The sequence below is a fragment of the Barbus barbus genome (genome assembly GCF_936440315.1).
Source record: "Barbus barbus genome assembly, chromosome: 1".
NCBI lineage: Eukaryota > Metazoa > Chordata > Actinopteri > Cypriniformes > Cyprinidae > Barbus > Barbus barbus.
In genome coordinates, this window is record NC_136729.1 from 38850576 (window position 1) to 38863128 (window position 12553).

The 12553-nt window shown below is 37.1% G+C and overlaps 1 protein-coding gene across 1 annotated transcript; it reads left to right on the forward strand.

Annotated features, from left to right (window-relative positions):
- Positions 1-518: 518 nt before the first annotated feature.
- LOC306885470 (B-cadherin-like) lies at positions 519-10884 on the forward strand. The gene is made up of 16 exons (XM_079442010.1): positions 519-783; positions 906-1020; positions 2874-3118; positions 3822-3959; positions 4059-4202; positions 4525-4672; positions 4758-4930; positions 5011-5139; positions 5236-5421; positions 5505-5749; positions 8174-8319; positions 8393-8617; positions 8732-8950; positions 9415-9545; positions 9840-9983; positions 10078-10884. Exons 1-16 carry the CDS (start codon positions 733-735, stop codon positions 10282-10284), a joined length of 2646 nt encoding a protein of 881 aa, XP_079298136.1. The 5' UTR covers positions 519-732; the 3' UTR covers positions 10285-10884.
- Positions 10885-12553: the final 1669 nt, after the last annotated feature.

The following is a 12553-nucleotide window of genomic DNA, read 5'->3' on the forward strand; positions in this document are numbered from 1 at the left end:
TTACTGGAAGCAAAGCTAAAATTGTTCTGACATGAGTTCACATGACTATACTTGAATGGGATCCATTGGGAACAGACACAATTTGAGCAGACTACACTGAGCCAAGCACAATCACAAGGTAGTTATTAACTACATATTAAAATCTATCTCAGTAGTGTTCTATAATGTGTGCATTTTTTTTACCAAGCATACAATTTCATATTAACAGGAACAACATAGTTTCTTTAGAAAACTAGTTATTTACATCCACCAGCAGATTAAAGAATTCCTAATCTATTTCATCATCAAAACAGCTTGTGTCAGGGGGATTTTTCAGTGCTAAATTCGTGAATGGCGTTTTTCATTCTAGCTACTTGAGTGAACAGCAATTGCACAAATAGTCTTTTAACGAGTTGAGTGAGATGTTATCTGGGTGTTTGAGAAGCGACTGGTCTCGGTTTCCATATTTCACATGTAGTTCACTAATCAGGGTATTTTCGAAGATTTAAATCTGTCTCTTTTTTTTACCTGTGTTATAGGAGTGTCTGAAAGTCATACATTCCCATATTTGGACATGGTAATTACCGGATGGGCGAGGTCACCTGGCTGCGTCATATCCGAAGCTACCTGCTGAAGACCATTTCCTCAATCTGCGGCTGTTGTTGAGACGCTGTAAGGAACAGCTGTGTTATACTTTAAAGACTTCGAAGGATTAAGACGCCGAAGGATTTTACCAGGCTTTTAACGTGTCAAATGGCGTGTGAAAGGATTGTGCGATTGGGAGTTATCGTTTTTCTTTGTCAGGTGAGAGTTTTTTTTTTGATCGTCGAGTAATTTACCGAAATTGGACGCGAAGTTTCGGTCAAGGAAGTCTTCGGTGTGTTATACTTTTTTCCCCTTGTTTTATTTATTTTTATTTTTGTCAGGTGTTGTCGTGTGGATATGCGGAGGAGTCGACGTGTACACCTGGATTTGAGTCGGAGTTATTCGCTTTTAAAGTGCACCGAGATCACCTTCACAGGGGGAAAATACTTGGAAGAGGTAAGTTAGGCTGTTTTCACATCTCATTATAATGCTAAAGCAACCGAACGTTGTTTAAAGAAATAAAATTAAAGTTAAGATGTTTTTAAACAAACTACACTAACTCGACTCGTTTCAAAAACGCTGTAGGCTATGTCTATGCTAACTCTTGCGTTAAATCTGGTCTCACCTTAAATTTAGTTTAGTCGCTCGTGTTTCGTTATAGGGCTATCTTGTCGGATTTAGGACGTTACTGGACCTGTTAAAATTCATATTTCAGTTCGTAGTACGTTAACCTTTTCTTTAACTTACTATAGTTAACGAGTTGTCAAGTTATTCCCTGGTTTTTGTTGCAGGTAAGTTAAACTTCGTGTTTCCTGGTGTGGCAAAGCACACCATTGATCGAGGTAAACAGTTGTTGTTGTTGTTTGTCTTAAACCGCATCTCTCGTGTCAGGATGTGAGGTCAGGAGTTGAATCAAAGTCTCTGACATACTAGTTTAATATTTGTAATGCCCTGCATTTTACATTTCTAATACTATTTTAATATTGGTTTTGCATGTGGTGTCATGTCTGACCCCCCCCCCCCCCCCCCCCCCAGTCAGGTACTTTCCATAAAAGGTGGTGCCAGTTAAAGACTGTATGTGGTTTTAGTTTTGATTTTTACCCCCTCATCTCTCAGCTTGACTACATTTAGTCATTTAAAACATTTAATGATTGGTAGGGTGGATTATCTGGATTTTCCACTTTGTCTAAAATTGTCTAACCATGTTGTATGGAATAGCTTCATGCTGCCATATACTGATTTATCCTTTCATGCTAACTTTTTGGCTTTAAAAACCTTTTTTTTTTTTTTTTTTTTTTTTTTTTAAACCAGTACTTGGTTTCTTGTTGCAATTGATCTGTAGTTTGTCTCTGCACATCTTGGAGGGAGCATCCTTTCAGCGTCCCACAAATAGTGGCTTATTCTTAAGGGCTGATTGGTTTCACCACTTCCTTTCAGACCACTAATGGATGTCAGCACTGCCATTGCAAAACCCCTGTGTAGCGGGATCGTGTTTGTTTAAATGAATTATGCTGTGTAGTTTTGGTAAAAGGACTGACACAGTATGCATTATTCTGAAGCTGTGAAATGGTGGACATAAAGCTTGCCTGTGAGCTATGCCACATGCAAAACATTGGACTTTATATTACAAATTGAATTTCTTTATGATGGGATGCAGTGCTTTGTTGTCTTGGGTACCCTCAAAACCCCATCAATAGCTATGTTTACATCCACTTTTTTATGCAAGTTTTGGGATATTTCCTAAATGCCTACAATACATAAAATATTAAAATGTGCATAAAATGTATAAGCTAATTTGTGGTAGTAGTGTTTTTTTTTTTTTTTCAAATCCAATAAAATATGCAATAAACAAAGTTGGAAACCCATTTACCAAATAAGTTTCTTGATGTGCAACAAACTCACTGACTCTGTGAGATCTGCCTCAGCAGATCATGTAATTGGATAAAACCAGCTCACCAGTCTCATTGCCCACCTTCTCGATTGATTTGGAACGTCTGGGCCAAAGTCTGTCATCAAAATGGTTTGGTATAATGAATGAAAACATAGCTAGTCAGACTCATCAAATCTGAGGTTTCTTTCAAACAAATACAGGGATGTGCTGCAACTTTATCATTATAAATTGCCTATTATTACAATGAGTCACTTAAACAATTATTATTGTGGGTGGAAAAACAAACTTGGCAAGTAGCTTCCCCTTATGCTTAATGCAACATCTGTTATTTTATTGTTTTGAAACTTTTGATTGTAAGTGTTAAGTGAGGCTGTACCAATGTAAGCGTCATACATTTGCTATTTTCTTTAACTTTCAGTAACTTTCAATAACTGTGATGGAAGAACAAGAACGCTCTTTCAGTCCGTTGACAAGCGGTTTGATGTGAACACGGATGGGACTGTAACGCTGAAGAGACAAGTGACTCTTCATGAAGGCCACAAGGTGTTTTCTGTGCACGCTTGGGACTCTTATGGCCAGAAGCACACAGCATCTGTCAAAGTTGAGCGTGTCCACCATCATAAGGGATATCACATGGATATGGTCATGAACATCTCTCCAGAGGTACAAACACATTTCATGCAAGAAACTGTGCAATACAGTGCAAGCCTGACCTCTACTGGGCACTTCAGTTTGTGTGGTACTTTAAATTATGTATTTAGCAGTTATTAATTTCTGCACAAGTTTACTATTATTATTATTATTGATGTGTTAAATTCTGTTGAGTCTGCAAAAACACAAAATGAGTCTGCAGATGTTTTTTTTTTTTTTTTTTTTTTTTTTTTTTTTTAATGCAGTGCTAAAACCTAATGCTTTCAACTTCATAAACTTTTGACACTAGCCTGTATTCTGCATTTATTTTACACCGTGGAATAATGTAAATCTAGCCAGGAAATGAACAGTTCTCAAATTACCATAAATCGGTTTATTAAATGGCACCCCAAAAAGTTTACTCCAAATTCCTGTTTTTACCAGAACAATTTTCTCCCTGTGTCAGTGTGGATTTATGCCGGGTACTCCGGTTTCCTCGCACAGGCCAAAGACATGTAGTTTAGGTGAATTGAAGATTCGAAATGGTCCCCCTACTACTTACTTTTGTCATTTAGAAGACGCTTTTGTCCAAAGTGACTTTCAAATAAGAAAAAGTAACTAAAACTAAAAGTTACAACTCTATAAAAACTATATACCCACATATTTAAGAAAATATAGTATATAAAAATAGATTGTAGTTCAGTGTCTTTTACTAACATGTAACTAATATTTCTAGATGGAATTGCCCTCAGATCAGGTTCTGACTTTTCCAAAGTCTTCAACGGGTCTAAAGAGAGCAAAGAGAGGTTGGGTTATCCCTCCGTTCAATGTACCTGAGAATAGCAGAGGTCCATTCCCAATGAAGCTGGTCCAGGTGAGTGGAAATCATGAAAGGACCGTTCAGAATTAGACGGATGAGAGGGAGGGAGGTTTGTCTGTCATTGACTTTGTTCCCTAATTGCTTTGTTTTTAGATAAAGTCAGACTATTCTGCGGAAACTCAAATGGTATACAGCATCACAGGTGAAGGGGCAAATGAGATTTTCACTGTAGAAAAATTTACAGGGAACCTTTTTGTGACTCAGCCACTCGACAGAGAAAAAAAAGCTGCATACAAAGTAAGTTGATTTTTAGTCTCTTAAATGTGTAAAATCAACATTTAGTTCTTGGTGTATTTGAGCTTTTAACTGTCTGTTCACTCTTAATTCTTTGAAAACTGTCCTCTTTTAATCAGAGGAAATGGCTTAAGTTTTCTTTTCATGTGTTTGCACGAGACCTTGCATTTTTAAATTTGTATATCTACTAAAGATTAAGTCAGATTTCTTTAGAACTACACTTAAGTATCAGTGTCTCAAAGCTAATGGACACTGACTAAAGTACTTTAAAGAAACTCATTGAGTGTTTGCCTCTTAACATGCCCACATTTTCTAATTTCTTTAGCTTGTAGCCCAAGCTGTAGGACGTGATGTGAGTAGTATAGTAGAAAAACCAATGGAAGTTGTCATCAATGTGATCGACCAAAATGATAATAAGCCTGTGTTTACTCAAAATCCTTTTAATGGACATGTTCATGAAGCTGCTAAAAAAGGTAGGTGTATGGTGTAATTTCTCAATAAAATGGCTTTCAGCTATCTGCTTTTACCAACTAATTAGTTTTTATTCTCTCATCAAAGATTCTGAGTTTATGACAGTCACAGCCACTGATGCAGATGACCCAGACACAGACAACGGTATAGTCAGCTACAAAATTGTCAGCCAACAGCCGCCATCTCCAAAACCAAACATGTTTGATATCAACATTTTAACTGGAACCATTCGTGTGCGAGAAACGGGCATGGACAGAGAGGTGAGAAGTGATATTTGATGAATCTCAAAGTGGTGATATTACTTCATGTAAACTAACTCATCTGCTATCTTCCTTTTCAGCAATGGCCCAGATATACTTTGTTAATTGAGGCTGCTGACACGAAAGGAGACGGTTTGTCAACCACTGGCACAGCTGTTATTACAATTACTGACAGCAATGATAACCCTCCTCAGTTTGAGCAAACTTTGGTAACGTATATGTATTTAGAACTGTTTTACACTTCCACTTGTAGGTGTTTGAACATATTAATTCTTATATAAACACCATACATATCTTTGTTTTAGCACGTCGTAACCGTCCCAGAGAATAAAGTAGGGTATGTAGTGGCCAAACTTCCAGTTACTGATGGAGATGAAGTTGGATCACCGGCCTGGTCAACTAAGTATCGGATTATTAGCGGTGACAAGGGTGGGTTTTTCAATGTCAGTACTGGACCCAGCCAGCTGGAGGGCATCATCACCACTGTAAAGGTACTGTGTGTTGCTCATATGTTTGCCCAGGCAATTGGTTGTGATGACATACTTCAGTAAAAGACACTTTCGTTTCCATTTAGCCCCTGGACTTTGAGAAGACCAAGCAGTACATTCTGTCTGTGATTGTCGAGAATGACGATCCATTTGTTGATTCTTTGCCCACTTCCACTGCCACGGTCACAGTGAATGTAGAAGATGTGAATGAACCTCCTGAGTTTAATCCAAAGGAAAAGGTTATTTCCAAACTTGAAGATACACCAATTAATACTGACTTGGTTACTTTTACAGCCACTGATCCAGACATTGGAAAGTCACAGAAGATCACGTAAGATATGAAATATATTTGAATATTTCCTTTTTTTTTTTTTAATGATTTTTCTAGACCAGGGGTGCACAAAAGCAATGCTAGTAGATCACGCTTTTGGTCAGTGGTTCTCAACTGGGGGGGCGTGAGAATTTAAAATCATTATATCAGCACAGCTCAGTATAATATTTCTGCTTGAACACAGCTCAGTATATTTACGTAGTTGAATAGAGCGAGTGTTTTATAATGGATGCTCGTGTGTTTTGAAGTTTGTGAGGATCAGTGGTGTTCATGTACATATAGACATCAAACGCTCCAAACAGATTGTTCTGACAGAGGAACTATTATTCACTGGTGTCGAGCCGCCTTTAGATCGCAGAGTTCAGAATATACATACTTTTACATTTAAGTTGTATAGAATATCTGCATGACATTTTTGCAAAGTATGTTTGCAAAAAAGAACATGAAATGTTGATCTTGAATTTGTTTAAAAACTTGCATGAAAATACAAAGGTTTTAGTGAATAGAAAAGTTTGAGCTTGCAGTGTTGATTTGGAGAGGAGGGGGTCTTGGAGTAAAAAAAGGTTGAGAACCACTGCTTTAGGTAAATGCAGGCACGGTTCTATGGGGGTACTAAGAATTGAACATTTTATTATTTTTAATTAATGCAATATAAAGATTCATCCCATCAAGGTTTTTTTTTATTTAGGCCTATTTAGTTTATATGCATTTTATTATTTATTTTTCACTTGGTAGATCTCGGTGAGTTTCTCATTTGAAAAGTAGACCCCAACACAAAAAAAGTGAATACATGCACACACCACACACACCACACACACATATACAGTTTAGGTGTGAACACTTAGAAGACTGACTAGATTCACTTCACTAGTATAACTATCGAGAACCACCTTCCCACTGTCAACTTTTCTACCCAGCCCTCAAACCACAGAATTTACTTTAAGTTTAAACATTTTTAAATCTCCATGCATGTCTGGTCAAACCAACATTTAACCCTTAAATGCATGAATGTTTCACCAATCACTATTACATATTCGGGTCTTTAGCGACCCGGACCTATATATCCAGCACGGATGGATCTCTAACTGCTCTTGATATTTTAAGAACAATTACAGAAGAATAAAAGCATATTTCGATATCTTTCGAAACTTAGAAGGGTTGCATTTGAACAGATGAGTGTACCATCGCCGTCATCAGAGCACACTTCCACAGTGCATTCAGCATCTGCCTCATATGATCTCAAACATATTCGCAAAACTGACATTTTCAGTGACTTCAAAATCAATCGTTTGATCGCTGGCAGCTTATTCACCACATCCACCATCAAATGACAGTTACATTTGTATTTTATGGCATACAGTTATTGCTCTGCAGTATAGCTATTCAAACCAGTTAAATTTTTGCTTATGATATTATTTTATTTTATGCCTGCGTTGATTATGAGCGAAACGTCATGTCATTATTGTCTATTAAACAGTGCCATCTCGAGGAGTAAAGGAGAATTGCATTGAGTCGTCAGATATTTGTAAATTTTTGCACAGAAAAAATATGCTTACACTAATGCACACCTTTTATAATGAATAGATTGAGGAATACTAAGAAAGTTGACGTCTTTAAAAGATGAAGGAGGGAGAGGGTAGTGAATGACGTCCCGGGTTGCTAAAGACCCGAGGTATGCATTTAAGGGTTAAAGGTTAGTTCACCCAGCAATGAGAGTTCTGTCATCAATTACTCACCCTAATGTTGTTCGAAACCCATAAGACCTTCAGAACACAAATTGAGAATTTGATGAAATTAGTTTTCTTACCCTGTATAGACCGTTCAAGGCCCAGAAACGTAGTAAGGACATCGTTAAAGTCCATGTGACATCAGTGGTTCAACCTTAATTTTATGGAGCTACAAGAATACTTTTTTGTGCACAAAGATGACAAAAAGAACTTTTATTCAACAGTTTCCTCTCTTCCGCATCAGACTTTGGTGCATGCTCAAGACAGTACCACAATGCATGCGTGTGCTTTCCTCTGCTTGCAAACAAGCCACAGCACATCCAGATTCTATGTCATGTCTATGTTTGCTGAATAAATATTTTCTTTCTTTGCTCCCAAAATGTGTTCTCGTAGCTTCATAACATTGCGGTTGAACCACTGATATCACATAGAAAGGACATCGTTACAATAGTCTGTTTCTGGGCCTTGAACGTGGTAGTTCCGTTGCCGTCTATACAGGATAAGAAAGCTCTCTGACTTAATCAAATACTTTTATGTTCTGAAGATGAAGGAAGGTCTTACGGGTTTGGAATGAAATGAGGGTGAGTAATTAATTGCAGAATTTAAATGTTTTTTTTGGGTGAACTATCGTCTTAAGTTTAAAGTTTATATACACCCTATTTCTAGTTTTAACTTGTGTGGTTTTTGTTCCTTCCAGGTATAAAATGGGAAATGATCCTGCTGGCTGGCTAAGTGTGTCTCCAGAGACTGGAGTGATTAAAGTCAGAACCCTTATGGATAGAGAATCTGCTTATGTCAAAGATGGAAATTACAAAGCTATCATTTTGGCTGTGGATGATGATGGTAATTTGTGTTTCTTGGTAGAAGGAATTCTTGCAGCATAGCCTATTTCTAATATGTTTGTGCTTGTTTGCAGCAACATATCCAGCAACTGGCACAGGAACCCTGGTAATTGAATTGGGGGATGTAAACGACAATGCTCCTGTTATTACTGAAAGGAATATACAAATTTGCAATCGTGGAGCAACCCCAGTTCTTCTCTCTATAACGGACAAAGATGGGCCTCCTTTTGCTGCGCCCTTTCACGTTGAGCCCCAAGGAGAAACCAGTAAAAACTGGTCCACCAAGATGAATGACACATGTGAGCAATTACTAATGTTTTGAGAGATTAAACTCATTCTTCCACATTAAAATGGCTGGCTGGCTGGTTGGTAGTGGCTACACATGTCTAACTATTTTAATTTGCTCATTTTAGCAACTGGTGTTTTTCTGCATCTCAAGTCTCAATTGGAGCAGGGGGACTACAATGTAGTCCTGAGAGTGTTTGATCAAAATAAGCAGTATCAGGACAGCTCCATTCAAGCAACTGTGTGTCACTGCACAGGAGATGATATCCAGTGTGCTAACAAACAGATAGCAGGGATGCCACTATCTGGAGTGCTTGGGATCCTGGGAGGAATCTTGGCTCTGCTGTGTATGTAGTTTCTCTCATTCTCTCCTGGCAGTCAAATATAATGAGACTAAAGAAATTAATTGTAGCTGGTTTACTTGGTTGTGTTCTGTATCCCTCTGTGTTGTGTAACTTTTCTGTTTGGAAGATAAATGGGCCTTTAAATCTGCTTTATAAGGTATAAATAGTCCTCATTTTAGATGAGGTCACACAAATAGATGGCTGGCAACTGCTAAATGTTTTATAACTACCTGACTTAATCATTGTGATAGTCAATGCAGTGGGCATACAGTAACTGTATACTCCGTATGCTGATCATTTTAGCATACGTAGCTAGTCTTCCAGGTGTTGTGTGCATTTAGATGGTTGGTGTATAAACTATACTGCAGAAATGGACTTTTGTCTGTTTTTATTCCTTATTACTACTGAATGTTTGTTTGTTTGTTTTGTTTTTTCTATTCTAAGTCATGTTGTTCCTTGTACCGCAGTGCTCGTTCTTCTTCTGCTTTTGTTCCTGAGGAGGAAAAGCGGAACCAAAAAAGAACTACTCCTCCCTGAAGATGATGTAAGAGACAACATCTACTATTATGATGAGGAAGGCGGTGGAGAAGATGATCAGGTTGGTTTTAATTTGGAAAAACCTTCAGTTCTTGATGGCTGAATTGAATGGCATAGTGTTTGGTTAAATATGCTTTGTGGTTTAGTTTCAATGTAAAATATATTTCAGATGTCAATTGTCCTAACCTGTGTGCGGTTACATTTTGCACTAGTGTCCGATGACTGGAAAAAAAGAAATAGTTAGTCTATGTACTGACCCTCTGCATGCTGTGTAGTAGTTGGTTTCCTCTTGCAGTTATTTTTTTTTTTTTTTTTTTTTTTTTTTTTTCTCATATCAAACACTCTGTCTGCACAGGATTTTGATTTGAGTGTGCTGCATCGTGGCTTGGACAACAGACCTGATGTGTTCCGAAATGATGTGGCACCCACTTTCCTGCCAGCACCTCAATATAGACCTCGACCAGCCAACCCTGAGGAGATTGGGACATTCATTGATGATGTAAGTGATGTTACTGTCTTAAATTCTGTGTTTATGATGGATCTTTTTATAACAAGGTGTATGTATGGAAATAACACAACTCTCTGTACCACAGAATCTGAACGCTGCGGATAACGACCCCACAGCACCCCCCTATGACTCTCTCCTGGTGTTTGACTATGAAGGAGGAGGCTCAGATGCAGGTTCAATTAGCTCCATCAACTCTTCCAGCTCAGGACACGACCAAGACTACGACTTCCTCAATGAGTGGGGCCCACGTTTTAAGAAGCTGGCAGACATGTTTGGAGGAGGAGAGGATTGAGCCTTTTTTTTCCCCTCTTGCGCAACAGGCACATTGGTTTATATGTGCAAAACTGAGAATTTTTGCTTCACTTCATGGTTTGGTGATACTATGTTTAAAGTTGGAACTGGAATAGCACTGTTCGTGCATCAGCATAAACAAAAAGATTCTTTGACTTGAAGTGTTTTCTTTTCATGGGAGCAGCCCCCCCCCCCCCCTGTTTTTCTGTTTTTTTTCTTGTCCACCTCTTTAAATGAAGCTCCTAATTGAAAAGACTTTCAATATTTGCTCTGATTGCTCTGTAGGTAAGAAGCTATTATATGGCTTAAGATTTGTCAAACTGTTTAACTGTATATTTTATGTAATGCTTTTTGTTAACTCTGGCATTAAAGATTAATCTAAAGCATGAATAATACTGTAAACGTACCATTTTTGAAAAGCACTGATTTTTCAAAAACTTTTGTATGATATTTGCAGGTGTCTTATTTCTATCCTTTTTTTTTTTTTTTTTTTACCCTATCAGCTGCAAGGATGTTATTGACTTTTTTTTCTTTTTTTTTATATATAGTTATGATTTAGGCAATGTTTTACGCTGCACATTTTATTAAACAAATTACTTTTACTCTTTGTTTCCAAGTGTTCAGTCTACAGCACATCTCACTCTATACTGAAACGATGGATAATCTTAGTTTCAACCTAATTAATTTTATTGTCATTAATTTCTGAGTGAAACTGGTAACGTTTTTTTTTTTTTTTTTTATGCAGAAGATGGCAACTAATCCTAATAGTGGGTGTATTCTGTAAAATTAGAACTATCCAGTAATTATCCTGCAAAAAGTTACCAGATAAAATGACAAATTTGTATCTACAAGAAAAACGGCAGTATTCCAATTTTGGTGGTTGTTGATTAGAAGCGTTTGTGCAGCATGTTTTGCATACTGGAATGGAGGCATCTGCATTTTTTTTTTTTTTTTTTTTGCACCTAGTTATGACATTATCTTCAAAGATTAGTAGGCAGTGCCACTTCATTTTAATCTCAATCAGTTGTCAGAATCATTGCCCTTTGCAAATATATGCAAAGACGACCATGAACATTAATCTACTTTTTTTTTTTTTTTTTTTTATCCCTTTGATTTTGCATTCAAAAATCCATACTTTCGTGGAAGTAAAACAATTGAAAGTGGTGGAGATATGAAATATTTTTAGCACACCAGTAACTAGGAACATCAAATTCTCCAGCCATGGCTTCCATTTTGACAGGAGTACAAATATGAGGTAAAAAAAGGCCAAATTCCCTTAAACATCCATTAAAAATAAGCAAAGAATATAGTTTTGCAGTAAAATATTGTTGAGCTTCACAAAATATAAAGTGGCTATAAGAAAATAGCTAAAGCTATAGCCAAAGAAACGTACCATTTCAACCATCAGGGCAATAATTAAAAAGTCCCAATCAACTAGAGATGTTATGAATCTGCCTGGAAGAAAACGTGTTTATATTGTCTTAAAGCAAGGCAAGGAGAATATTTTGCGTGACCAAAGACTCCAAGGCTCACTGCTGGAGAATTGTTTGGGAGAAAATTAAATCCTCTATATCCAGCATATTCACACTAAAACTTCCCACTAAGGTTCTACAGTCAGACGAACTTTTATGTATGGTGGCATGGATGGGCACTGATACAAAACAAACATGAAAATCAGTCACTGAGCACAAAATGAAGGTTCTGCCATGGCCGATCCAGGCCTCTAAACTGAACTCTAAACATCAGGCATTATAACCTCAAAGCAGTTATCTAAAAGCATTGTAGCAAAATATTAATTTCATATTAATTCCCCCTTTTTTTCCAAGTGTAAAGGAATGTACAGAACTACTCGCCCACACTCTAGCCTTCTTGCCCTCAGCTGAGCAGGACAATTTATAAACTGCTAATGTGTCATAAAAGGGCTAAATTTAGTCTGTGGGAAACTATGATGCCTTGACCACCAGCTTGGTCAAGACTAAAAACATGAAAATGCCATGCTACATTTTAATGTACACAAGAAAATATATTTCACTTAATAGAAATTAATTTTATAAAATAAATTTTGCAAATAATTGACTGGAATTAAAGTGAATTAAATATATTTTGAAGTAGAACAACTGAAATATATATTCCTGTAAAACTCCAATAAGCTTTTATTTAGCTATTATTTTTTGTTTTTTTTCAGTGTATTGAAGATTGCTCTTCTAAGCTGTGGGGGAGGAAGGGACACATCAGTTTTGCACTGGGGCCCATACAATCTCTTTCTTCCA